This window comes from Cynoglossus semilaevis, chromosome 11, assembly GCF_000523025.1.
Source record: "Cynoglossus semilaevis isolate Cse_v1.0 chromosome 11, Cse_v1.0, whole genome shotgun sequence".
NCBI lineage: Eukaryota > Metazoa > Chordata > Actinopteri > Pleuronectiformes > Cynoglossidae > Cynoglossus > Cynoglossus semilaevis.
This window is the reverse complement of record NC_024317.1, coordinates 4,198,185-4,222,522: the sequence shown is the minus strand read 5'-3', so window position 1 is coordinate 4,222,522 and position 24,338 is coordinate 4,198,185. Positions and strand designations below refer to the sequence as shown.

General features: G+C 38.4%; 5 protein-coding genes across 10 annotated transcripts; 4 read left to right on the top strand and 1 right to left on the bottom strand.

Annotated features, from left to right (window-relative positions):
* Nucleotides 1-25: 25 nt before the first annotated feature.
* Nucleotides 26-886, top strand: fkbp11 (FKBP prolyl isomerase 11; the record flags this gene model as incomplete). The annotated part of the gene is made up of 4 exons (XM_008319984.3): nucleotides 26-215; nucleotides 330-363; nucleotides 453-523; nucleotides 638-886. Coding segments are annotated over 4 exons (504 nt in total), but the record flags the coding sequence as incomplete, so codon positions are not given.
* A 752-nt stretch (nucleotides 887-1,638) lies between these two features.
* Nucleotides 1,639-3,310, top strand: LOC103385981 (40S ribosomal protein S26). The gene is made up of 4 exons (XM_025060408.1): nucleotides 1,639-1,732; nucleotides 2,694-2,871; nucleotides 2,964-3,094; nucleotides 3,218-3,310. The coding sequence occupies exons 1-4, from the start codon at nucleotides 1,730-1,732 to the stop codon at nucleotides 3,251-3,253; spliced, it is 348 nt and encodes a 115-aa protein (XP_024916176.1). The 5' UTR covers nucleotides 1,639-1,729; the 3' UTR covers nucleotides 3,254-3,310.
* A 4,107-nt stretch (nucleotides 3,311-7,417) lies between these two features.
* Nucleotides 7,418-11,695, bottom strand: LOC103385949 (zinc finger protein Eos). Of its 4 annotated transcripts, XM_017036831.2 has the most exons (9): nucleotides 11,518-11,694; nucleotides 10,670-10,727; nucleotides 10,479-10,583; nucleotides 10,135-10,392; nucleotides 9,712-9,879; nucleotides 9,482-9,631; nucleotides 9,207-9,338; nucleotides 8,817-8,948; nucleotides 7,418-8,732 (listed from the first exon to the last, which is right to left on the bottom strand). In XM_017036831.2, exons 2-9 carry the CDS (start codon nucleotides 10,707-10,709, stop codon nucleotides 8,062-8,064), a joined length of 1,656 nt encoding a protein of 551 aa, XP_016892320.1. In that variant the 5' UTR covers nucleotides 10,710-10,727; nucleotides 11,518-11,694; the 3' UTR covers nucleotides 7,418-8,061. The 4 variants fall into 4 exon arrangements, with proteins under 4 accessions (XP_016892320.1, XP_024916183.1, XP_008318208.1 ...); XM_025060415.1 differs by having other exon boundaries at nucleotides 7,418-8,948; nucleotides 10,213-10,392; nucleotides 11,518-11,695; XM_008319986.3 differs by having other exon boundaries at nucleotides 7,418-8,948; nucleotides 11,518-11,693.
* A 474-nt stretch (nucleotides 11,696-12,169) lies between these two features.
* Nucleotides 12,170-16,305, top strand: rhebl1 (Ras homolog, mTORC1 binding like 1). Its single transcript, XM_008319988.3, has 8 exons — nucleotides 12,170-12,615; nucleotides 13,453-13,524; nucleotides 13,631-13,698; nucleotides 13,800-13,882; nucleotides 14,248-14,304; nucleotides 14,385-14,432; nucleotides 14,600-14,681; nucleotides 14,771-16,305. Exons 1-8 carry the CDS (start codon nucleotides 12,564-12,566, stop codon nucleotides 14,861-14,863), a joined length of 555 nt encoding a protein of 184 aa, XP_008318210.1. The 5' UTR covers nucleotides 12,170-12,563; the 3' UTR covers nucleotides 14,864-16,305.
* Nucleotides 16,306-17,161: 856 nt separating this feature from the next.
* prkag1 (protein kinase, AMP-activated, gamma 1 non-catalytic subunit) lies at nucleotides 17,162-23,780 on the top strand. 3 transcript variants are annotated; one of them, XM_008319991.3, is made up of 13 exons: nucleotides 17,162-17,318; nucleotides 18,392-18,443; nucleotides 19,070-19,170; nucleotides 19,251-19,332; nucleotides 19,420-19,478; nucleotides 19,971-20,016; nucleotides 20,108-20,162; nucleotides 20,542-20,668; nucleotides 20,781-20,946; nucleotides 21,058-21,095; nucleotides 21,317-21,463; nucleotides 21,584-21,683; nucleotides 22,253-22,269. In XM_008319991.3, the coding sequence occupies exons 1-13, from the start codon at nucleotides 17,310-17,312 to the stop codon at nucleotides 22,261-22,263; spliced, it is 993 nt and encodes a 330-aa protein (XP_008318213.1). In that variant the 5' UTR covers nucleotides 17,162-17,309; the 3' UTR covers nucleotides 22,264-22,269. The 3 variants fall into 3 exon arrangements, with proteins under 3 accessions (XP_008318213.1, XP_008318212.1, XP_008318214.1); XM_008319990.3 differs by lacking the exon at nucleotides 22,253-22,269 and adding an exon at nucleotides 22,330-23,780 and having other exon boundaries at nucleotides 17,164-17,318; XM_008319992.2 differs by lacking the exons at nucleotides 17,162-17,318; nucleotides 22,253-22,269 and adding exons at nucleotides 17,348-17,692; nucleotides 22,330-23,780.
* The last annotated feature ends 558 nt before the right edge of the window (nucleotides 23,781-24,338 follow it).

Below are 24,338 nucleotides of genomic sequence, written 5' to 3'. Positions count from 1 at the left end.
TTTTTCTTTTTGCATTTGACGTTAAGTAGAAGTTGAAAGATTGGTTAGTGCTCCTGCCTTACAACGGGTGGGTTATTTAATTTGGGTGCTCGTCAATCCTTATACTTTATCTTTTTCTTTTATTCAGGGTAAACTAATGGATGGTAAAATTATCGACTCATCATTGTCTCGAGAACCTCTTGTCGTGGATCTGGGGAAAAGAACAGTCATAGCTGGTAAATTCCAGGATAATTGTGTAGCTCAGTCTCTGGCGGAAAAATCCAGTATTTAAAGAGCATAGTTTTTTTATTTATTTTTTTACTGTGATTATTTTTTCTTTTTTAAATTAGGTCTGGAACAGAGTTTGATTGGCGTCTGTGAAGGGTGAGTAAAAAATAAAACTGAAGATAGGGAAACGAAAAGGTCAAGAGTAAAAAACTTAATTTTTGTATTTCATCTTTTTTGTCTTTCAGGCAGAAAATTAAAGCCACTATCCCCTCTCACCTTGCTTATGGGAAAAAAGGTTATCCTCCCACAATTCCAGGTACAGAACACACTCATATTTATACTCATTCTCACACACTCGTTATTTTTGTTGTCATTTTTGCTCATCTCTGTGTCTTCACAAAGTAGTAAAATTAAATTTGCACTCTTTCAGGTGACGCTCCCCTTCAGTTCGAGGTGGAGGTGATTTCCCTGACGCAACAGACGCCGTGGCAGAAAATGGTCAACGATGTGTTCCCACTCGTCTGTTTAGCCCTGGTGCCCACTCTGCTCGGCATGGTGGGACTGTACCTCTACAAAAAGGCCAACGCTGACAAGCCAAGCAAGAAGAAAGCAAAGGACAAGAAGAACAAAAAGAAATAGGAACAACACAAAGCTATTTAAATAAACTTTTTAAATTGTATTAGTTGGTTTTGTGGTCATTTATTGCAAGGATTTTGTTCATGGATATGAAATAAAAAATATTTTAAAAAGAGTTTGAAGCAAAATGAAAGAGGTTATTGTGTTGTTTATGTACTTTTATGTACATAAAGGTATGACGAATTCTAAGAAATTAAGACACAAAAATAGCGCTGCAATTAGAAAGCAAATAAGTCAGCCAGTCTGATTACATTCCCTGTAAGAGTTAAGTGTGATTTTCGGTGTTGAGCTATTTCAGATGGGAGGGTACAGTAAGTTTACTGTAGGTATGATAAACCAGGGCAAGCCAACCTTTTAACAATATTTTAGTCCGTGTCAAAGAATTGTTTTTCTTATTACTTAGAAACAAGTTTTAATCCAAATGCAAAAACAATATATGTAACGGATTTCAGAGTAAAAATCAGACTGAAGAGTGGATAGAACTCTATAGTAATATGTGAGTATTCTACTGTATCATCAGAACCTAGTCAAATATGTTTGAGCTTGTTTCAACACAAAGCGTTGCCAAACCGCACACTCACACACAAGAGATTACGACAGAACCAGGTCACTCCGCCCGCTCGAAATACCCTGGACTACATTACAACTTCTATTGATATCACTGCGCGAATGAATCATAGAAATTATTTTTGTTTAAATGTTTTATCGTATCATAATAAAAAAATGTATAGGATACATATAAAAAATAAATCGGTACATTTAGCTTAATTAATTCAAAAGGCTTTTTTTAGTTTAAGATGTATTTTAACATTTGGAGGGCGGAGCGCTTCGCACTTCTTGTCGTAGCACCACCTCTTCCGGTCCTCTTTCCAGCTTCCCGTTCAACATGGTAAGTGTGTTTCAATGTGGCCGTGTAGCAAAAACGATACAAAATGATGTTTCACACGAATATAGTAACACATTTACTGTGCCTAATATTTTATATACACACAACGAGTACACATCTTACACAATCGACCGTAAGATTTTGGTCTGAAGTGAATAAATATGATCCTCGGCCTAATGCTAGCGGTTAGCAGGCTAGCCATTTCGTGCATGTGTTCCTGTGAAGAAGCGGAGATAATGTCGTTGGTAGTGCGGCCAGACGATGTGTGAAATATTGTTTTGAATACACTACTTGCACTGTTTGTTTTTAAACTATGCGTTTTTTGACGTTTTAATAATGTAGGTAAACTGTGGAATACACGTTAGTTGCGTATGTAGCGTTTGCTCAGTCACATCTCGGCGGAGTATTAATACTAGGAAGCAAACATGTTATAGACGCTTTGTCAGAGGCCCTTAGTATAATCTTATTTGAAATACAGCAGGTTCTCAGATCTACAATGTGTGAATAATAGTTTTCACATATAATGATCAAAACAATATAGAGCTAATTATTCAGCCGGGGTAACAGACGTTCATATACGTACCTGGAACTGCTGCTAAACGAAACATTTCCAGACCCCTGTTTGTGTCGCGTTTTATCTGTAGAGACAGTTGGGGATTGATATTTAATTTAGTAACAGACATCGTCGTAGAGACCTCGGCTACAGTGTCTGTTACTAAGGTAAACTGACATGCGTATGTCTAAAGCATCTGCTCTGCTAAAACAGGTAAATATAAAATCTTCAAATCTAAGATATGATCCCGGAAAAAAAGTTAAGGAAATTGCTCATTTTTAGAGTCGGGATTGAGTCTGATGAAAGTATGTCATTTTCTTACCAGTTATTGTAAGAATTGCAAAGCAGTACGTAAATAATAAAGAATGATTAGACTTGTTTGTACTAAACTGTCCTTTTTTGTTTATACAGACTAAGAAAAGGAGGAATAACGGTCGTGCTAAGAAGGGCCGTGGGCATGTGCAGCCCATCCGCTGCACCAACTGTGCCCGCTGTGTCCCCAAGGACAAAGCCATCAAGAAGTTTGTCATCAGGAACATTGTGGAGGCAGCAGCCGTGAGGGACATCTCAGAGGCCAGTGTCTTTGACTGTGAGTCAATATTTATTTTTGTCTTCCACCTACACGTGTACAACTTCCTGTTCCAGCTGCACGGCCTCACCTCTGGTCTCTTCACTCTGCAGCCTACGTTCTGCCCAAGCTCTACGTGAAGCTGCACTACTGTGTCAGCTGCGCCATCCACAGTAAGGTGGTGAGGAACCGCTCCTGTGAGGCCAGGAAGGACCGTGCCCCACCACCCAGATTCAGGCCCGCTGTGAGTAAACCATCCTACACAGAACAGCGCTGTCAATGATGAGACCTATACCACTATAATAGATGTAAATCAACACAGTCCTCTGATAGCAAACAAAATCTCACTTTTTTTTTGTATCTACAGGCTGGTGCACCAAGAGCTCCTCAAAAGCCCATGTAAAGATGATTTTGAAGATGCTGTCCACTTGAAAAATAAAGTTGAATCTCTTTACAAAAACTTGAAAGTGTGGAGCTCATCATTTCTGAAGTGACTGTTTTGTGTACAGACAGTAATGAGGCCTGTGAGTTTTTTTATTTTTTTTATTTGAAATAGACTTACAGTACAAAACTTAACAGTAGTTCAGATCAAATGCATTATTACATATGGTACATCAGAAAAGGCTCTGCAGTTATTTAAAGCAATAGACCATTTACAGGAAGAGAAGGTTGTACATTTAAAAACTTGAGAGAAAATTAGAAGAAGAAAAAAAAGCATTAGAACAATACCACAGCACTGGAGTTATTTTGTTTTTTCTTAAGCCTTAAATTGAAGCAGTTTATTTTGTTGTCTTTCAAAAAGCAGAGAGAGAACTGTGGCCTCGTGAGGAGCAAAGAGCATCGGTACCACATGCATCAGGTTAAGAAGCAAACTACTGCCCAGTGTAGCACACAGAAATTCAACACAAGGATTTAAGTCACAATTAAAAGGGAACCCGGGAGAAAATAAACAGGTTTTAATGTATTTTATAAACACATCCACAGAAGATTAGCAGAGCAGGATATCAAACTAGTTTACAGGAGAAAATGACATGAAAACACATCCATAGAAGATTAGCAGAGCAGGACGTCAAACTAGTTTACAGGAGAAAATGACATCGGCTTCTCCTCATCTTGACTCTGAAGAAATGAGTTGTGATGTTGAAATAAGGCGAGTCCAGAAGTTACAAAGTTGTCTGATTAATTAAGTAAAGCCTGTACTTCAACAGGTTCCAACATGTCTGTGAACTTTTAGGTTTAATTTGATCAGGGATTTTTAACAGTTAAAAATGAACAATTCAAAATTTTAATTTAGATAGAACTTTATTAATCCCTAGGGAAATCAGTTTCTGACAAAATGTGAATGGACACTTGATAAAAATTAATGATACTTTTTAAATAGATTTTCATCAAGCTCCATATATTTGAAAGGAACTATATTTCAGAAAAAATATGCTCTAGAAACACATGAAAAAAAAAACAACTAAATGAAAACATGTAGAAAAAAAACAACTTTTATAGAACTAAATCAAAACATGTAGAAAAAAAACAACTTTTATTTTCATAAATATATTTTAATTTTTTTATCGACTTCTAGAAAGTGTGGGGCGTTTTGAAAGTACCACAAGAACCACATGTCAACATTGTGAGCTTAAGACAAAAGTGAGCTTGATCAGACAGACTGCAGGACCAAAGGGTAAAGGCACAACAGACGACGTTACACCACGTGATTTACAGTAGGAGGGAGAAGGAAACTTTTCCAAATACATTTGTTTTTAAAATCAAGATATATTTAAACCCTACGCTTGAAACTCAGTAAGACATTTTAGGGGAAGATCAAACTGTTGAATTCATTTAGCCTGTATGTTCTGTCGTGAACATCAGTTGGTTACAAGGCAGAACGTGATATATCAGAATGTTTAATATTTTGGTCAGAAATTTGGGAAATAGATGGAACATTTTAAATATATTTAGAAACAGACATGTTAAAAGTTTTTCTGTACTCCATAAAGTGCTTCACAGGTAGGGAAACATTTGATTCCACACAAATCAACTGTGAAATCCCCACTTTAAAGCTTTCACATAACAAACACACACATCAGTCCATGAGGAACAAACAGTTCAGAGCCTTCACAGGTTTAAAGGACAACTAGTCAAAAACTGAAACTTCTGGAAAGCAAGTTTTATTTTTACCAGAAATGTTCAAATTTTCTGTTGGTCAATGCAAATTTTTTTTATTTTAGGAAAACAATTTTCTGCATTTACCATTAATGGATCAACAGTAATATTAATTTGACGATTGTCATGTTTTAAAAACCTTTTTTGGAACATTAGTGCTTTTAGGTATTCTTGTGATTCTGCAATATAAACTCAGCAAATCTGCTGCAAAGTAACGCTTTTTAAAGACTATCGATGGGAGCAGGTGAAACAACCTGCATACGTATGTTGTTTAAACGTGTAAACAGCCAGAGCAGCAGGAGGACAGTAAACATTGAGCGGTCAATTTTTTCAACTTGATTTCACAGGGACCTGATCATAGACACCGGCGATATGCCTTTTTACTTGTAACAAAAATTTGTAACAAGCAAAAAAAAAAACAAAACAAGAAAAGTGTCGTCAATGGTTTCACCTTTGATTCTTTTGTTAAAACACAGACACTGATGCAGGTAAAGTAAGGCTCAAAGGCTCAAACAAGTCATTTCAGATTTAAAGGTAACAGGTTGTTGTTGGGTATGAAGCAGAGTGGTTCCCAAAGCAGGGGTAGCGGCCCCCCACATTGGGCGTGAAGATATCACGAGTGGGACGCAGGACAGCAATTTATTTCAAAATATGAATCTTTTCTTTATTTGCACCAAAGTGGGGAAACATCACTGCACTATTCAGAGGAGTTTTGAACCAACAACTGTGATTGTGTTCATGTGGAGCAGGATCGACAATATTACTACGCAGAAAACGTTTGGGAGGTACCGCTCTACAGGTTTGGTCTTCACACGCACAGACTAGTCAAGAAGAGAACGAGTCTTTCAGGTGACGTTTGTTAGTGCAGGAGATCTGTCGCCATCTACAGTACGGGGAAGAAATTGTGAAAAGTTTCATAATGTCTTGAGGAAGGTTTGTGAAACCATAAGTAATGAGCCCTTGGGCAATAAGGCATCGGTACCGACAACAGAGAAGTAGTACAGGTCGTCAGCACTGATGCAGAGGATTACAGTTTGGGATTATGGAGAAAAAGATGTTTCAATTAAGAAACTCCAGGATAAACCGCATAAGGAATTCCCTTTATTTACAAACGTGTCGGTGCTCGACCGACCTGCCTGCACTCCAGATCTGTCTTTGACTGGAAATGTCTGGTTCATCGGTTGACGGTTGTGAAGCTCAAGTAAAAACCACAACCATTACCTCTCCATTTTTTAACCATTTTCACCATCTGTTGCAGACATCGATTTCTAAACTAGTTTGTCAAACAATAAAAGCAGTGATTTTCCCCATTTTCCTGACAAATTAAAGTTCATTCATCTCCAAATTCAACATAATAATCTTTAATCTTTAATTTTTGTTTTTAGTTAACATTCAAATTCAACATAATAATCTTTAATTTTTGTTTTTAGTTAAAAATTCATCTCCAAATTCAACATATTAATCTTTAATTTTTGTTTTTAGTTAAAAAGTACCGACTTCACTGGATTTTTTTTACGCCCCCAAAGTGACAAGCTAACCGCTAACTCCTCAGCCAAGAAGTGTCAACAAACAAAGCTAATGGGCCATTTTTTATGGGGGTTAACAAACAAAGCTAATGGGCCATGTTTTTTTATGGGGGCGTGGGGGGTCGGGGAGTGCCATTTGCTGCTACATCATCACATGCATTCATATTATAGCAGCAAATGCTAAATGCAATGTACACTTACTCTCTAATTCATGAGCAGAATTGGTTTCTCACCAACGTCAATGAGGAGGTCAAATATTATAACAGTAGAACTACTTGTGCAAACTGCAAAGCCATAAGCCAGTAACCTGACAGCATTTAGAAAAACAACTTTTGTTCTTAAACTGTTAAAAACACACACACACACACAACGATACGCTAACCTCACCCACAACAAACAATTTGGAGATTGTACCTTAATTATAGTGTGATGGGGGTGAGGAAAGGCACGATACAGAGAGAGAGAGAGTAAAGACACCGTTCAGTTCAGATGGAGAGCATGAATTTGAGCCTGGAACAGTTTGAGATGAAACGTGGAGGACTGATAAAAACCCTAATAATCTCTTGACTCGGTTTTAAAGTTTTGGCAGTGAACTTTTCATCTGTTTTCCCCCTTTTTGTTTTTTTTTTTTGGAGAAATGTGCAGGTCATTAACATATTCTACAAAATAGTTTTAATATATTCATAGGATTCTGACAAATATCAGTGCAACAAAAGCAGTCATAGAATAGGAAAAAACATTTTGTACAAAGCCGACAATCACACACAAAGAAAACTTCATTTTCCAGTTATTCATTCGCTTTTCTTTCATAGCAAAACACACACACTCTCACACTCTCTCACACACACACACACACTCTCTCACACACACTCAGATCGCTCCACCACACCGCCACTGGAACTCAAAGTGCATTTCAGGGTCATGAGCAACTCATTCAACTCATCTATTCAACTTGGACCTGGTGTTTGAGTTTGGTCTGCACTTTATCTTTTTTATTTTAAAAATTAAAAACAACCTTTAACTCTTTAAGGCTCGTTTTTTACGATTAACTCCAATTAAAAGATGAATGTCTTAATGTTAGTAAACTAATTTAAGTTTAAGTTATCTTTAGTTAAAACAAAGTATTACGTTGAAGATGAGACGACCGATGAATTTCATTTGAATAATATTTCTGTTAAAGTGCTCAAGGCGTCGTTTTATTTTTACGGACAAAGTTCAAATCTGTCCTCGATAATTTCTTTAGCAGGTTTCAGGTTCGGAGGAAGGCACGTCTGGACGAAAAAGTGCATCAGCGAGTTAAGTGGTTTCAGAATACCTATAATTCAAAGTGCATTTTGAGTATAATTGGACTGGAGTGCATCGAAGCGATTGTAAGAAAGTTTATCTTAGTGCTGGTAGAGACTAAACTCTACTAGCGCCCCCCTCAGGTCATCAGTGCCCTTCGATTTTGTGTGCAGACCAAACCCTGCCAGGTCTCTGGCTCCTGTCTTGGTGTACAAACAGACCTACGCTGTTCACCTCTTCATCCTCAGTCAAAGACGTGCTCTCCACGGACGATGTGAGAGGAGAATTCGTAGCGATCCTGGCTGCGGTGGCCACAGATGTTACACTCAAATGGCTGGCGGAAACCGTGGCAGCCCATGTGGATGGTAAACATAACATGATCCAGGAAAATGACGCGGCAGTGTTCACAACGAAAAGAGCGCACGGGTCGTCCTTCCCCATCTACGACCCGGAAAGCTTCTCTGGAAGTGGATGAAGGTGCTGTGGGCGAGCTGGGGGTTGGAGCGAGGGAAGGAGGCGGTTGGGCTGAGTGACCGCCGTCCTCTCTTTCCAGCTCCCTTTCTTTGGCGTGACTGGGACTGTGTCTGTCCCGGTACCTGTGGTGTGCATTTGGAGGAGGCACTGGGTTGTGGTTGTTTGAGTAGAGGAGGTGGTGACCATTGTTACTGTGCAGGGCTGGGGTCAGAGCAGTACTGTTGCAGGGCTCATCGGGCATGCTCTCTGTGTCTGTAGAGTCCTGGCAGCCGTTGATGGGTGACGGCGCGTGACTTCGGCCGGTGGGCAGGTCTTCGTGTCCCTCTGCCGCCTCCCTTCCTCCTACACCTGCTGCTCCCAGTCCGGTCCCCGTTCCAGTACAGTCCAGCCTTGGCCCTAAAGCAACGGGGGTGTGGGAGGAGCTGTGCACCTGCCTGAGGTCTGGCAAACACGAAGAGTGAGCGTTGGGTAGATGATGAGGCTTGATTATATCTGTTGTGACCCCTCCTCCGTTCCCTGCTATACCTGTGTATTCTCCTCCTAATCCAGTAAAGTGCTGTGCTTCAAGGTCTCCTGTAAGCATCTCCCCATCTTTATCCAAACTAGCACTGTGCTCATAAGGTGCATCTGCAAGATTGAGGCGCATGTGCTTTTGTCCTGAAATGAAAAAAAAAACCCAGCTTGTTACAATGAGCGTAACCCGCACTTGAAACGGTCAGTTTAGAATGTCCAATTGACCTTATTCTGAATTGAAATAATGAAAACAGTCAGAGAACAACACACATGAAAGGCCATCCATTCAAATCAGGTTATACTGTATACAGACGTGAACTCATCATTCACGTTATTGAAATATTTTTATTTATGACAGTCCTACTCTTCCCAGGCTCATCCATTCCGAGGTCAAATGCTTACCTACAAATTTTTGTGGTGTGGATCTCTTGCGTTTGGTGATGCTGTTTGCCAGTCGATCTATAAAAGTCATCTTGTCCGTAGAAGGAAGCAGTACAGCATCTGTTATAAACTCCAGCTCCCTCATCTCCTCTCCTGCACGGAGCACAAACATTTTTGTTAAGTTTACAAATGTTTAAAAAGAAACTCTGTTATTGATGTAGGTAGGTGTTTGATTTTTATTTCCTGTTTCATGACGGAAATGTCATTTTGTTTTTGGCATGTGACACAACACTGACCTGAATTCTGTGCGTTTCCAGCCTGCTGAGGTTCCAGACTCTGTTCGTAGCTGTGGCAACGCTCGCGGTGTTCCTCCAAGGTGCTCTGCTGTTTGTAACTACGGCCACAATAACTGCACTTGTATGGTTTCCCTACCGTAGGAGAGGACACTGGCAACAAAGTAACAGCAATATTAACGTCAGATGTACGGGTTTTTTAAAAATGTAAATGTCAGTGATGGAGTATCTACCTGCATGAGTGCGGAGGTGTCCAGTCAGTGCATCTCTTCTCCGACAGGCGTAGCTGCAGAAGGGACATTTGAAGGGCTTCTCCCCCGAGTGCAGCTTGATGTGTCGAAGCAAATTACCCTTCTGAGTGAAGGAGGCACCGCACTGATTGCACTGGAACGGTCGCTCACCTAGGAACAGGTGACAAATTTGTCATTTTAGTATTTTTTTGTACTGTTAGTTAATCAGGAGTCTTGACCCTTGATATATTGTCATGTCTGTGGGGTTAAGGGCTAACTGTTGGTTAGTTGGATTCCTGTTCTTTTATATATACGTAGACTCATGATAGACGTGTCTGTAGAGTTGTGATCATAATACTAAATGTGAGAAGGGATTCACAGATTGAGAGAGAGGACAATATAATCAATAGACAAATATTCACCGACCTGTATGGCTGCGCTTGTGCACCATGAGAACATTAGGCCCAATGCAGATCATTCCACAGATGTCACACTTGAGTTTACCATTGGGCAGCCTGGTGGCGCCGCTCGGCATGGTGTCGGGGTTGGCGAGCTCCCTGTAGCCTCCAACAGCCTCAGATCCGTGTTCTGAACCTCCTCCTCCTTCTACTCGCTCCCCTCTTTCATCTTCAGTACTGCGTCCCGGGTCTTCATCACTGTACAACTCCACTTTTATAGAGTTGGCTAAGATTGCAACATCAAACTAAGGTCAGTGAAAACAAAATAGCAGACATGTTGTTCTTTAGGGTATATTAGAGTTAGTTACTGACCACTCAGGGAGCGACTGGGGGATGTTTCTTTGCTGTTGGGGGTGCTCACTATAGGACCTCCAAGAGCCCCAGAAAACTCTCTTTCCATTGATGAGTCTCCACTTGCTACAAAAAGTCCAAATAAAGCATGTCATTTTAAGTGCCAATATTTATAAGCAAGTATCTTTGATGCAAATGGAGCCAAACTGTACCTGAGGTGTAAGATCGGCCATTACATTCATCTACATCCATACTAGTTCAAGCAGAAGACTGAAATGACAGTTTTCAGAGATGATGATGATTAAATAACACAACCTCACTGTACAAACCTACGGTAAATGTTATTTAAAAAACAAGCACTTGTTAGAGGTGTTCAACAGTATCATTTCTAAAAGAAAATTTTTTAGTTTGTAACCCACAACTAATAACAGCAGGTAGCTGAATTAGCGCAGACTTCAACTAAAAACACATCTACACGTCAACTATTTAACTCGATAACACATAGATTTCCAAATGACAACACACGAATAATAGTTTAACACCGAGCTAATGTAGTATTGAACTCATCTGGGATTAATCGGACACCGGTACATTGTCCATTGAACGGCATTTACGTGAACATTGGCGTTACGGTCAGGGAGGCCTAGGCTGCTAACGTTAGCTGACAGCATGTGATGGGGTTGGTCGATAGCACAACAGTGTTACATGCACTCTGAGCAACTACATGCTTCTTGACATTGGATTAACAAGTAAAGTTACAAAGAAGTAAAAATGGAAATGACGCGTGGTCAATAACAGAGCTACTAGTAAGTATGCAATTAAAATCTTAACTCCTGATTCCTATTAGCATAATAAAGCCGCAGAGGCTAACAAGGCTAACAAGTGTTTCCTATAGCGTTGCTATGGCAGCCGCTGCCGCGCTAATGCCTAGCATGAGCAAATTGTACCGCGTTTCATCAAAACCTTTAGGCTGGCGTGAAAACTCTACACAGAAAATCCAGAAACACGTAGAAGTCCGTGAATAAGTATTTGATTATTTTTCGGTGCGTTGTCACGGTACCTGTGCCTCCCTGTCAGGGCTCTTTCTGTATTTTCATCTGCCTGTTTATGACACCTGCAGCTACCGGCAGCAGTCAGATCCAGACTTATTCACTTCCGCTAAAATCACGTGGGTAACAGCATACATACAGGGAGCTAAAACTAAAACACCTCTGCAGCCTCTGTAGTTGTAAAAATAAAATTAATATAATATATATATATTTAATTAAAATAAGACTTTTTTAGGCCTAATTTTCTAGCACTTTTTGAAATGAATATTTGCTATACTAGCTCTGAAAATAGTGGCATTATTGAGGTACATAGTTTCAATAGTTTCAAACCTAAATGAAATTATGGAATGCTGACAAATTCTGTACCCATGGTTGCAGAAAAACAAACCCAGTTATGTAGTTACCTGCAAAATAAAAAAAGTACTTTACAATACTTGTTGAATTTATGTTAAATGCTTCAGATCATATTCATATTGTTTTTAATGTATGTATATACTATCATCACAATAACATTAATAATAGCAACACCAAAACATTATTATTATTATTATTGTTATTATTATTATTATTAGTTGACCTTAGAATCGCACGAGTTATGGAGGGTGACTGTACAAAGAGTGACCTCTGCTGTACATTCTGTTCAGTGAGCGCGTTGACGTAGCGGCTGTTTTACGACGGTGTGCCGCTTACACAATGACAGTTTCCGTCAGTTTTACTAGCGAGGGCTAAAGCGCTCTGGCCAAAACCGTGTAGTTTGCAGTTTCACTTGGAAGGCGAATTTCACATATCCAAACCAATCGCTCGACACCAATAACCACTTTTAAACGAAGAGCAGATCATTTTTTTTGGTTTCTTTCGATCAACTTTGCCGAACTGTGAACTTTGGTTGAAGTTACTACTAGAGGCCCAGCTCCAAGCTTCGAGCGGCACCTCTAAAAGTTTGTTGTTGTCACGTGATACGAAGGCGAATGTAGCGATAAAAAGTTTGGTAAATAGTAAAAAAGACGGCTGCTTTGTTACATCACGACTATACTTACTGAAGAGTATTTTCAACACAATGCCTCAACCAAAACATCGAAAGATTGCTGTCATTGGCTATAGGTCTGTAGGTGAGTAACGCATGTGCTTGGCTGACGTGAGTATGCTAGCATGCTAACGAGCTAACGCACGTCCTGGCTTTGTTTTCTTTTTCCACTGTGTCTCCCCCAACACAAATAGCAGCCCAACCTTTGTGGCATTACTTTGTTTGTAACTGGCGCAAGTCAATTACTCGCCACAAGCACGTGTTCGACCTTTGGGTTATTTTCAATTTGTTTTTCGTGTTGAACGCGCGCAGTTTGCCACTCTGTACGAAAATCGCCGTATCCTGGCACAGAATTATAGCTATCAAATAGAACGTGATCAGTGGAAAAAACAATTTTCATCAAATATGTCCTGCTAAATTATCAAGTGTCCGACGCCTCTTAAAACAATGTTAAATAGTTATAACTTAACCAATAATAATGCACTTTGTTTTGCTTGACAAAACAGAAAAGTATTGGACAATAGATACATTAAGTTTAAACTATTGGGTGTCGAAAGAAAAGAAAAAGTAAATATAACTAGAAGTGTAACGAGTAAACCCGGAGAAGAAATGTGATACTATAAGCGGACAATCATTCAAGATAAATGGGCGCTACACTAGACATTAACTTTGGAACAGAAAGTCACATCTGAGGATCAAAGGATCCAAGGTTTCTCCCAGTCAGACCCATGCAATCTTTAAAACAAACTAATAAAATATAAACATTGACTATATGACATGTAGGAGGCCATTGAAGTTACACCATAATAAGTGTTGTGTAATACTGTCTCTATAAACTTATTAAAAGCCTTGTTGTTATTTATTTTGAAAGCATCAGTAGTTGTTTTGACACTTTAACCCAAAACCCTATTCCCCACTACAGGAAAGTCATCCCTTACAATACAGTTTGTGGAAGGACAGTTTGTTGACTCATATGACCCCACCATTGAAAACAGTAAGTGTCATACATCATTTTTGCAACAATTAAAAAGAATTATATGAGTAATGTGAAAAAAATTATTTATTTTTTGTAATAATTGCTCTGTTTTTACACTCTCCAGCCTTTAACAAAATGGTCAGCGTGAATGGCCAAGACTTCAACCTCCAGCTGGTTGATACAGCTGGGCAAGTAAGTTGTCCGTGTACAGATCTTAGCTGAGTTATGCAGAGAGATATATATAAATGTCATTTCTTGTCTTTTGTGTTGAAATACCTCTCCTATGTCTCCAGGATGAATACTCAATTTACCCTCAGTCCCACTCAGTGGACATCCATGGATATGTCCTCGTCTATTCAGTGACTTCTATGAAAAGGTGTGAGATTGGTGGTGTTTATTCATCTGAATGATGAAGACATCTTATGCAGCCAGAGTTGTCCTGCTTGATTGTAAACACAGACCAGCAGTAAAAATAAAATAAAGCTAAACATGCTCAAAATATTATTTCAAGTGCAACACAACACAAACCACTTACAAAATGTGATGTTGTCAATGTCCCAATGCTGTAATTCTGAAATGTACTTAATTACATCTGTATGTGTTTTTAACATTATGTTCCGTCAACTGCCTATGCAATATCAACTTTTAAAAAAAACTTTATTTTTGTTTAGTTTTGAAGTTGTCTTCCGTCAACTGCCTATGCAATATCATTTTTTTTTTTAAATCTTTATTTTTGTTTAGTTTTGAAGTTGTGCAGGTTCTACATGACAAGTTGCTTGACATGGTTGGAAAGATCCAGTAAGTGCAGCTCACCAAAAGTGAAGTTTTTACTTCAGGTGTATCATTTTCTTTCACTCATAAGGATCCTTTTTTTTTAGGGTCCCAACTGTTCTGGTAGGAAACAAAAAAGATCTTCACATGGAAAGGTAAAAAGAGAAAAGTAGAAGTTCTGTAAACTGAACCTGTGTCTTTGTCTTACTTGTTGAGGTGTCAGAGTCTATAAGTTTTAGTCATATTTATTCTGTCAATTCATGAGTTGAGAGTGGCTGATATTGTACTTTTTTCCTTCATGTGGTATTTTTTTTTTCCTCAGGGTAATCAAACAGGAGGAGGGAAAGAAACTTGCAGATTCCTGGGGTGCTGCATTCATGGAGTCTTCAGCTAAGGAGAATGAGGTACAGCTGATGATGTTTGATCAGAAAAACTTCCGTAACTCATTGTATGTTGAAGCCCAATTTGAACTTACATTTTCTGCTGACTACAGACTGCTGTCGAGGTTTTTAAGCGGATCATTTTGGAAATCGAGAAAGCTGACGGAAACGCGGCCCCAGAGGAGAAGAAGTGTGCTGTAATGTAAACATGTGTCCTCCAGCTCCTCTGCTGAAGACAGGAGGCACAACCTCACCAGCTCTCCAACCGTGACCTCAAAGAAACAGAGATACTGCAGTGGAACTTTTCTGATCCATTATGGTGCCACATTGATTTACACAGCATTGCAGCAGCTGACAAGAGTTGGTGAACTCATCCCAACCATAATCAGAGATAATTTCAGAGGGCAAAAATAACCTGTTTAAATCAAGGAAGCACCTTTAATGAACATGAAATGATCAGGGGGAAAAATGATGTCATTGGATATAAAGGAATTAAATCCTCCTGTAGGATTTAATCCAAAAAACGTTTATAAATCTAATGTTTGAAACACAGCTTTAGATCCAGAACTCTCAGTACTTCCTGTATCCAGAAAGTTCTGTGATCTTCATAGTTCTGGTGATGGAGAGTCACGGTTCACATTGCTTCAAATGTGGTGTTTAAATGTCACTATCACATACGGTGCCTTCTCACACTTTGATCTTTAGAAAACCCATCTTCGTGTGCAGTTTGTCGACAAACTTGGGCTCTGGGTTTTGGTGGAAGAATGTGTCTATTTAACGTACAGATATTTTAAGCCTTTCTGCCAGGCAGGCAGCCATCTTCTTTTCAACATTTCAACATCTCCATAACTGTAACTAAGTAGGACTTTTGTGTAACTCTCCCCATATCAATTAGCATATTTTGAGAGAGATCTTTTGTGGTTACCAATTAAACATTTTATTACATATAAATAGAATCTTAGAAAATTGTTTAATATTATTGGATATATATATAATGAGTGATTTATTAGTAGACTGTGTACATAACCACACTGTCATGTACTTTGTTGAGTTGCAATTTAAAATTGCATTTTAACTCTGTGTAAGATCAGTGAAATTTTGCTGCATTTCTTTTTTTTTTTTTTTTTTTTTGAATAATGATTTGATTTTGACGGATCAGGCTCACTTCATAAAAACTTAGTCGGGATGACAGGCGTCCCACTTCAGTTTTTCTCGTGAACATGCTTGAAATATGTCCAACACTTTTGTTTTTCTTGCCTGTTATAGCCTAACAGATCCACAACACTGTGTACTTTTCCCACAATCATCGTATTGTACCTATAGTGGGTAAATGTGTAATTTTATTAAGTGCTTTGCTGAGTAAGTAGTTAACAGATCAATGATTGGTTGGTTTAAAGAGGTTGGTGATGCTGTGTCGTATGCCTTCTGGTTCCTTGAATTTCCCTTCCTGCTATCCCTTCACAACTCAAGGTGCTTAAAGTTTAAAAGTTTTTTTTTTTTTTTTCTTCCCCTTCTGTTGACGTGATACCACGGGTGCAGGTGGTGGTCTGTACTGAACGCCAGTATTCTCCTGTGGGTCAGTGTTAATTCAGAGAACTTGCTGTAAACACTTTTGTATATAAATAAGTTTCTCCTTTGATGGATCATTTTACTGAGTTTGTCTCAATTATTTCATTACAAGTAGATTTTTTTTCATGATATTTTACTGCAGTCACGTTTCATATGCCGATGACATGATTAGTTTAGTTCAGGTCTTAAAGCTACTGCAGGTGTGTTTCAAAGTGCTATAAAATGTTCCCATTTAATTACTTTTATTTTGAAATACATTTGCTTGGTATTGACAAGTGTAACTTGTTTACATTGATACAGTTTGAATGTGCAAGAAATTTGGATTCACACTTTCTCTCCCCTGTAGAGGGTGCTCTAACACCTACTAGATTAACAATATTATTATTTAATTATAATTATATTAATCCTGAGGAAAACTTTAGGATTTGAACTCACGACACACATTGGAACCATGTGTTGAGGAGTATATGTAGATGTGCACCCTTGTCATTCACTATGCAGGAACTCAAGGTGTTTTGGCAAATAGAAGTGTTTGTGTACTGTACATCAGGAGAAAGATTTTCTAGAAATTCCCTGCTGTAATTGATAAGTCAAACCCTTGCAGTAATGGGTATTACTGGTTTCTTACCTGGAACATGCTGAAGTGTGTCAGATTAATTAAAAATATTCATAACTTGGTGTGAAGTAAAGTTTTATTTAATGTTATTTCTGTTAGCAGATTATTAACCGTTTTCACCTAAATATTACAAAGTTATCCATTACGTTGATTTAAAGTTGTATCCATTTTATTATAAATGTATAATACGGTAGTATTTTCTTGTACTCCAAAATCCGTGGTACTTGATAACGCGTTACCACTACAAGGATTACGATAAGGATTGTACTGAAAAACTTTACGGCACAATAGCACATTATTACTTTGGCTCTCACGCTAACGACTGTACACTGTGCTACGCATTTGTAGTGCGTTATTACCTCGGGTGTTACGGTAAACGTCTGTAACCTGAGTTCTATCAGTTGATTGTGTCCGGCTGTGAGCGAACCGGGGTACTGGAAACTAGAAAGTGAAATTGCGAGGTGACCATGGAGTGTGTAAGTAATACTTTACATTAGTGTGCGGTGCTAGCTTATGTCATAGTGACGAGTTCTAATTTATGTTCCCCAATGAAAGGCATTAGGGCTTGGTAGCACCAGCGGCTAACAGGCTAACTGTAGCCCTTTTTCCACGGCTAGTGTTCCGAGAGGTAACTCGGGTCACTGTGTGGAGGACAAGTGGAAATGTTGACTTTATAAATAACCAGACTACAGCGGTATATAATTTGCTTAATTTAAAATGCTTATACAAAAACGAACTAACTAATGCATCAGAAACTTCGAAGTGTCTTCGGCAGAATCACTATGTCAACAATGACGCCAAGCTAAAGCTAACATTTTAACAGTTTTAAGGGGAGGACTTAAACGGCAAGGTATGTACGCGTAATCTAGTCACTGAGATTAAGCGTTAAATACACTAAATGTTGTTTAATATAATATCTCAAATTTGGACCAAATAGGTTAAAAACTGCAATCTATTAAACCAGATGTAGAGGTCCAATATCATACTGATCTAATCTTGGGGCTGAATAGAAACACTTTTTTCACAATTATTCTCAATTTTTCACATGATTGTCTTTAAAAGAACAAGCAATTGGAATGAAATACTTTCATAAGTCATATAATAACATTTTGCCCTTATGGACTAACCCAAAGGTTGACATATTATGTACAATTATGTTTAGAAACACAGTCAAGCGGTTTGATATACAGTTAAAAATATGATTGGCTAATAACTAAAACTCATTGGCAAAAGATAAAGTACGTTGTCTATTTATAGAAATAGAAAGGAAATGATTTAACAAAAAAAGCAAGTGAAGAAACTACTAACTAAAATAAAATAGAAATGACCCTGATGACCTTTATCACCAACCGAAAATAACTCTATGTAAAAGTATAATGTTTAAATACTTCAGTGCCATTTGAAAGGGTATTCTTAGACTATCTTTTGAGACCATACAAAAAACAATAAATGAAATGACATAAATAATTCCATTTGAAAACATTAATCTGGTTTTATTTCTTTAAAAAAGTTTTTCCTCCTTGAGTTGAAATTTTTTTTTTCCCTTCAGATACCACTATCTGTGGAAGATTTTGAGGTCAAAAAGGACCCAGTTATCGAAGGCAAGTCATGTAACTAACAATTGTGTTTTATTAATGCGACCCCCTCCAGACCACAGGAACTTGTCTCACAGTGATGGGGCTGCAGGTATAACTGAGAGTCATTTGAGACTCCTCACAACAGTCTGTTCTCCCTCCTCCTCTTGTGGTTTGTACAGAGACCTAATGACCTGCAGCTCAATTCACTGGTTCTCTTGTGAAATATTCCACTATTTGAACAATATCCTCTGTTTTCTGTTACATTAATGTTTTATTAAAGCCCATTGTTTCATCATTTTTGCTCTTTTGGTGTACAGACTGTAGGGTTTTGGGTTTCGATAAATAGGCAATGAACTTGAAGGTGTATATATGTACAGTATGTATATATGTATACGTATGTATATGTATGTAAATGTATGTGTACATATGTATGTATATATATGTATGTATATGTGTATATATATATATACACATATACACACACATATACATATATATATATATACAGTGTATATATATATATATATATGTGTATATATATATATATATATACACTGTATATATATATATATATATTCTACCATTAACTAAATGAGTTGAATTCTGTGTAGTACTTTGTGGTTAAGTCTTGAATCCTTGTATTCCTTCAGACCCAGAGCACAATGTCTACACCAGGTTCATGAAGTCCCACAAGTGTTATGACCTGGTTCCTACCAGCTCCAAATTGGTTGTGTTTGATACATCACTTCAGGTATATTAAACAATATGGTGTTAACAATATAGTGTTATTAGGTAATGACTCACTGTAGTAATGAGAGTTTTCTGTCACAGGTGAAAAAGGCATTCTTTGCACTTGTTTCTAATGGGGTGAGGGCAGCGCCTCTGTGGGACAGTAAGAAGCAGTGCTTTGTTGGTGAGAGTCTTTTCTACGCATTTTAGTCTCAAAATATATTAAAAAAAAAAGATTAATTGAGTAAATGTGTCTGTGTTTGCTTTACAGGCATGCTAACCATCACAGACTTCATCAACATTCTCCATCGCTATTACAAATCTCCACTGGTAAGATCTTACAGTTCTTAAAAAAAACAAAACAAAAAAAAAAAACAGCAGTGTGGGTAAAACACATTTCTTAGAATACAAAAACACCCAGTGTTTGTCTGAAAATCTAGGTCATGTGACCTCTAACCTTGACATCAGGGATCTTACTTGTCAACTTTGCATTTATAAAAGCTCCTGCCTCTGTAAACTCCCTGGGATTTATAAGTATAAAATTACTCATGTAATGTTTACAAATCCTCTATAGGAGGTGCTATATCACAGATCGAATCATCATGTTGAGTGCGCTGCTACATGAAATTTTATTTTAATGTCTTTCTTTGGCTTATTCTGTATATCTGTTAATTTTTAGGAAAATGAATGGTAACAATTGGGATGCAGCTAGAATTTGATGTGTAGAATGTGTTGATAAATGTTTCCTCATTGTTAAACCTCTTTTCCTTGCAGGTCGTGTTGATAAATGTTTCCTTATTGTTAAACCTCTTTTCCTTGCAGGTCCAAATATATGAGTTGGAAGAACACAAAATTGAAACATGGAGAGGTGAGTGGTGTACAGTGTTAAATATATCTTTATCATTACATTGATAGTCAAAAAAAAAAAACAACCTGTATTTTCATTTGTGTTTTAACAGAGGTTTATCTCCAAGACTCCTTCAAACCCTTGGTGAGCATATCCCCCAGTGCAAGGTGAGCACACTGGACTAGCACCAGTGCATTCCTCCATGCCTCAGTGTGTTGATACTGTTGATGTTAAATGTCCCTCGACTCTGTTGAAGTTTGAATCCTGTGAATTAAAGCAGAGTTATTGTAGTTATTGTAGTTACTGTAGTTATTGTAGTAGCTGGCATTGGTAAAGTAGTTCAGTGCAGTAGAGTTTTGTGCCAAGAACTGGTCTGTTGACTGAATTGTTTTGCTTCACCCTATCTTTAAGTCTTAATGTTATGCTGTTGTTCAAAAGTGAACATTGTTCTTTGTCATAAATTATCCGCCCATTTTCTTTCATCTGTCATTTGTACATTGTAATAAACCCTTTGACAGTAGTTGTGTGGTTTCGTCTGTCTCGCAGTTTGTACGACGCAGTGTCGTCTCTGCTGAGGAACAAGATCCACAGATTGCCTGTAATCGACCCGCTGACGGGAAACACACTCTACATCCTGACACACAAGAGGATTCTCAAGTTCCTGAAGCTTTTTGTAAGACTCTCTGGTGTCTGTCCCCGTCACCGCCACGTGACATTCCTGAGTGGAGTTCATTTGGAGATTCAGTCTGAGTGATAAGACGCCGCTGTCTTCTTTGTGTTTGTAGATCTCAGAGATGCCAAAACCTTCTTTCCTGAGACAAACGTTGGAGGAGCTGAACATAGGAACCTTTAAGAACATAGCAGTCGTCCGCTCAGACACGCCGCTCTACACAGCGCTGGGTATTTTCGTTGAGCAGCGAGTGTCGGCGCTTCCTGTCGTGGACGACAAAGGTGTGTGGACAGTTTCAAGTGACGCGCTGTTGTTGTTTTTTGACTGGATTGCATTGGGAAAAATCTCATTGAAATCCTACTGTAGTCAGACTCTGTCTGTGTCTCTTGCAGGACGAGTGGTGGATATTTACTCCAAATTTGATGTGATAGTAAGTGGTTCACTGTCTGCTCCCTGCTGGATCGTCTGTTTTTGTTTGAGTTGTTTTCATTTAAATTAGATTTGATATCACCCAGTATTGCAGTTTAGTTGATCAGCGTGTCGTCGTACAACAGTTTTAATTCAATGATATATGTTTAATTAAGTGATATGAGGTGTTTTGTCTGTACTCTGAGACCTGATCTAACAGTTTTGTTTACTTTGATCAAACAGAACCTGGCAGCAGAGAAGACCTACAACAACCTGGACATCACCGTGACCAAGGCGTTACAGCACCGCTCCCAGTACTTTGAAGGAGTTCTCACCTGCCACAGAAACGAAACCCTGGAGGCCATCATCAACAGACTGGTGGAGGCCGAGGTGAGTGTTAGAGGGAACTGCACCCACCCACCCACCGACACACATCTTTGACACTGTGTGTGTGTGCTGGTGTCATTTGTTGTGCCTATTCTGAGAAAAGCAATTGTGGACCATGTTCAGGTTCACAGGCTGGTGGTGGTGGATGAGCAGGACGTGGTGAAGGGAATCGTCTCCCTCTCTGATATCCTGCAGGCACTGGTGCTGACAGATGGAGATGAAGGCGAGTGATTTTTTTTTTTTTTCCATATTTATGAAAGAATGAGAAGTATAGTTAGACAAAAGTGTTTACTACTTTTGTATAATTGTGCACAGGAATGAATGTTTTTTTGAAATATTTCTGTTTTTCAATTCCTCAAAATCTCAGGCTATAGATATATTTAATAAATAATACTAGGTCTGACAAACTGACTGTTTAAATGACACGTAGAAGATTAACCTAAATGATGCGGTTCCTGCTGCACACAGGGACAACACCTTGTTTGTTCGACCACAAAAAGATGTGTGTCAGTGTTTAACTTTCACAAGCTGGACTTTCTATTGATTTGTCATATCCTGTTGAGCAATTCTGTTAAGTCAGAAATGTAAAAAAAAAAATAATAAAACGACCTGTAGGCGGATGTCAACATAGAGGAAAAAGTGCTTTTTTTTTTTTTACTCTGTGCAGAATGTTGACAGATCAGGATTTGGCTAGGCATTCTTCTGTGAATTTACTTCAGTTAGTTAGTAGACCCTGACAAAAAAGTTTATATTTATTTGTAATCATTCAGACATTTTGTTACCTTTCTACAGGCACTGCTTGAGGAAGAGAGGTAAATGTAATTTTATTTATTTGTAATCATTTGGACATTTTGTTATCTTTTCTACAGGCACTGCTTGAGGAAGAGACATAGGAAAAAAAAGGGCTGCACAGTTTGGAAAGGAGGAAGAAGAACTGACGTGGATTCATCATCATCATCTTCATCCTCCTCCTCATCAACGCACAGACATCTGTTCAAAGTATGAAACTCACTGAGTCAGTTCCACCCAACAATGTAGAATTTTCTGTATGCAGGACTACATGCATCTGAGCTCCTGTTATTTGAGCCAAATATCAAATTGAGGATGAATATATGATGATGGATATATAATGATGGATATATAATGATGGATATATAATGATGGACATATAATGATGGATATATAATGTGAGGTGTAGAGCAGCTGTAGACACTCAGGATCACTCAATACTTACCTACAAATTTGCCTTAAATGCACGTGATTCCAGCATTTCATTCTGTAACAGTTGGGCTGAAATTGAGACCCAGGTTAAAGCTGATCAGTGTTGATTTAGAAACTCTACTGTTCGGAGAGTGAACTACATACTAATCAGGACGTCTATATACAGACTGAGCTGTTAAGATAAAAACCTTCATTTTTTTTATTTTAAAATTCATATTAAACACTATGTTAATACTAATTTTACAACAAGAAATACTATTATATTATATTATAAATACTATTTACAACAGGAAAATTGTCACCTGCACAGGACGTGTTTAAAACACACCTAGAGTAAAAAGAACTGGCGGTGATTTGTTTTTCTGACACAAAACATTATATTTTGCCACAGCAGGAACTCAGAATAAATTTGAACTGAAGAGATGAAATAATTTGGTTGGACTCGTTAGTGATGTGATGAGTTGAAATCTTTGGCTTGTGCCAGCCTGTGACCTAACACATGTAGTACAGCACTTTAGGCTCCTCATAGTAACCACAAGGGGTCAGTCAAGACCAGCATAGGTTTAATCTTTTATTAAAAACCACAGTTAATTGTATGTTGTTGTTTGACTTCACAAATTGAGTATTTATGGATTTTGTCTTTTTTCTTTGAATATTGTTGTCTGTGCTGTTGCTAATCAAATGTTTATACATTTGTGCTGGAATTGTTAGCTTCTTTGTTAGCGTCCACATCATGTTTGGCGTTTATTCTCATCGACTCTCATTTTTCTGGAGATGGTCATTGACTTGAAATCTACTGATCTCAGTGAGTTTTATTCATCATCTCGTGCATATGTCGTTAGAATACTTGTTGATTTGTTTTTTAATTTTTTTATAGAATATCAAATGTATAAAGTTTATAGGTTTATTCAACTCGTTGTCTATGGATTATCGACATCATCCAATACCAGCGTTTCTGCACTCTGTTTTTATAAACAGGAGGCTCTTCATACTCTTACACGACGTGTTCATCTGTCTGTAAATGCACAGTTTTGTACTAATCTACACTGAGATGATACTTTAAGAGTAGAGCAATAAAGGTTGAGGTCATTTTAAATCATATTATCACCGTTACATATTTTTGTTGTTGTTGTTGTTTGTGGATCACACGGTTTCACACGTGGCCCTTCAGTCCTCGCTGTCTACAATTCACCGTTCGTCTCACCGTTCGTCACACCTTCCTGAGTTCTCTTCCCCAGTTGCTTGAAAACCTCTGAACCACGGTCATATCTGGCTGCAGGTGTGGTGGTGGTGGCGTTATCTAGGCCTGGAAAGTGCGTTTCAGTCCAAGGTCCAGCTCGGAGTGCCAGTAGCTGGCACTGATAAAGAGATTATCGTGGGCACGGCTTCTCATTGGCTCTCGTAAACATTTGTACTTTGTGCTTATCTGGTTTTCACCTAAGCATCTGGTCACAGCTCCACGGGCTTGGCTCATTAGCTCGACGTGTTCGAAAAAAGCATCCTGAAGGCAGGTGTGATTCTTGCCTCCAGATACGTAGGGACGTCTGCACAGGATAGACACCTCGGAAATCACAGTAGATCTCTAGCAGATCCAGGGTCAGTGATCAGACTTCAGCGAAGAGTCAAAGGGGAAAATTAAAGACACAGCAGTGAGAAG

What these genes read in the sequence shown, in the direction of transcription:
- rhebl1 (XM_008319988.3), top strand. Translation starts at nt 12,564, where the DNA reads ATGCCTCAACCAAAACATCGAAAGATTGCTGTCATTGGCTATAGGTCT. An exon ending in TGGTTGATACAGCTGGGCAA is followed by an intron (nt 13,699 to 13,799) that starts GTAAGTTGTCCG and finishes CTATGTCTCCAG; the next exon opens with GATGAATACTCAATTTACCC. An exon ending in GACATGGTTGGAAAGATCCA is followed by an intron (nt 14,305 to 14,384) that starts GTAAGTGCAGCT and finishes CTTTTTTTTTAG; the next exon opens with GGTCCCAACTGTTCTGGTAG.
- LOC103385949 (XM_008319986.3), bottom strand. Translation starts at nt 10,709, where the DNA reads ATGGATGTAGATGAATGTAATGGCCGATCTTACACCTCAG. An exon ending in GCACAAGCGCAGCCATACAG is followed by an intron (nt 9,880 to 10,134) that starts GTCGGTGAATAT and finishes ACCTGTTCCTAG; the next exon opens with GTGAGCGACCGTTCCAGTGC. An exon ending in ACACCTCCGCACTCATGCAG is followed by an intron (nt 9,632 to 9,711) that starts GTAGATACTCCA and finishes CTTTGTTGCCAG; the next exon opens with TGTCCTCTCCTACGGTAGGG.
- prkag1 (XM_008319990.3), top strand. An exon ending in TAAGAAGCAGTGCTTTGTTG is followed by an intron (nt 19,333 to 19,419) that starts GTGAGAGTCTTT and finishes TTTGCTTTACAG; the next exon opens with GCATGCTAACCATCACAGAC. An exon ending in GCTATTACAAATCTCCACTG is followed by an intron (nt 19,479 to 19,970) that starts GTAAGATCTTAC and finishes TTTTCCTTGCAG; the next exon opens with GTCCAAATATATGAGTTGGA.
- LOC103385981 (XM_025060408.1), top strand. An exon ending in AGAGGCCAGTGTCTTTGACT is followed by an intron (nt 2,872 to 2,963) that starts GTGAGTCAATAT and finishes TTCACTCTGCAG; the next exon opens with CCTACGTTCTGCCCAAGCTC. An exon ending in CACCCAGATTCAGGCCCGCT is followed by an intron (nt 3,095 to 3,217) that starts GTGAGTAAACCA and finishes TTGTATCTACAG; the next exon opens with GCTGGTGCACCAAGAGCTCC.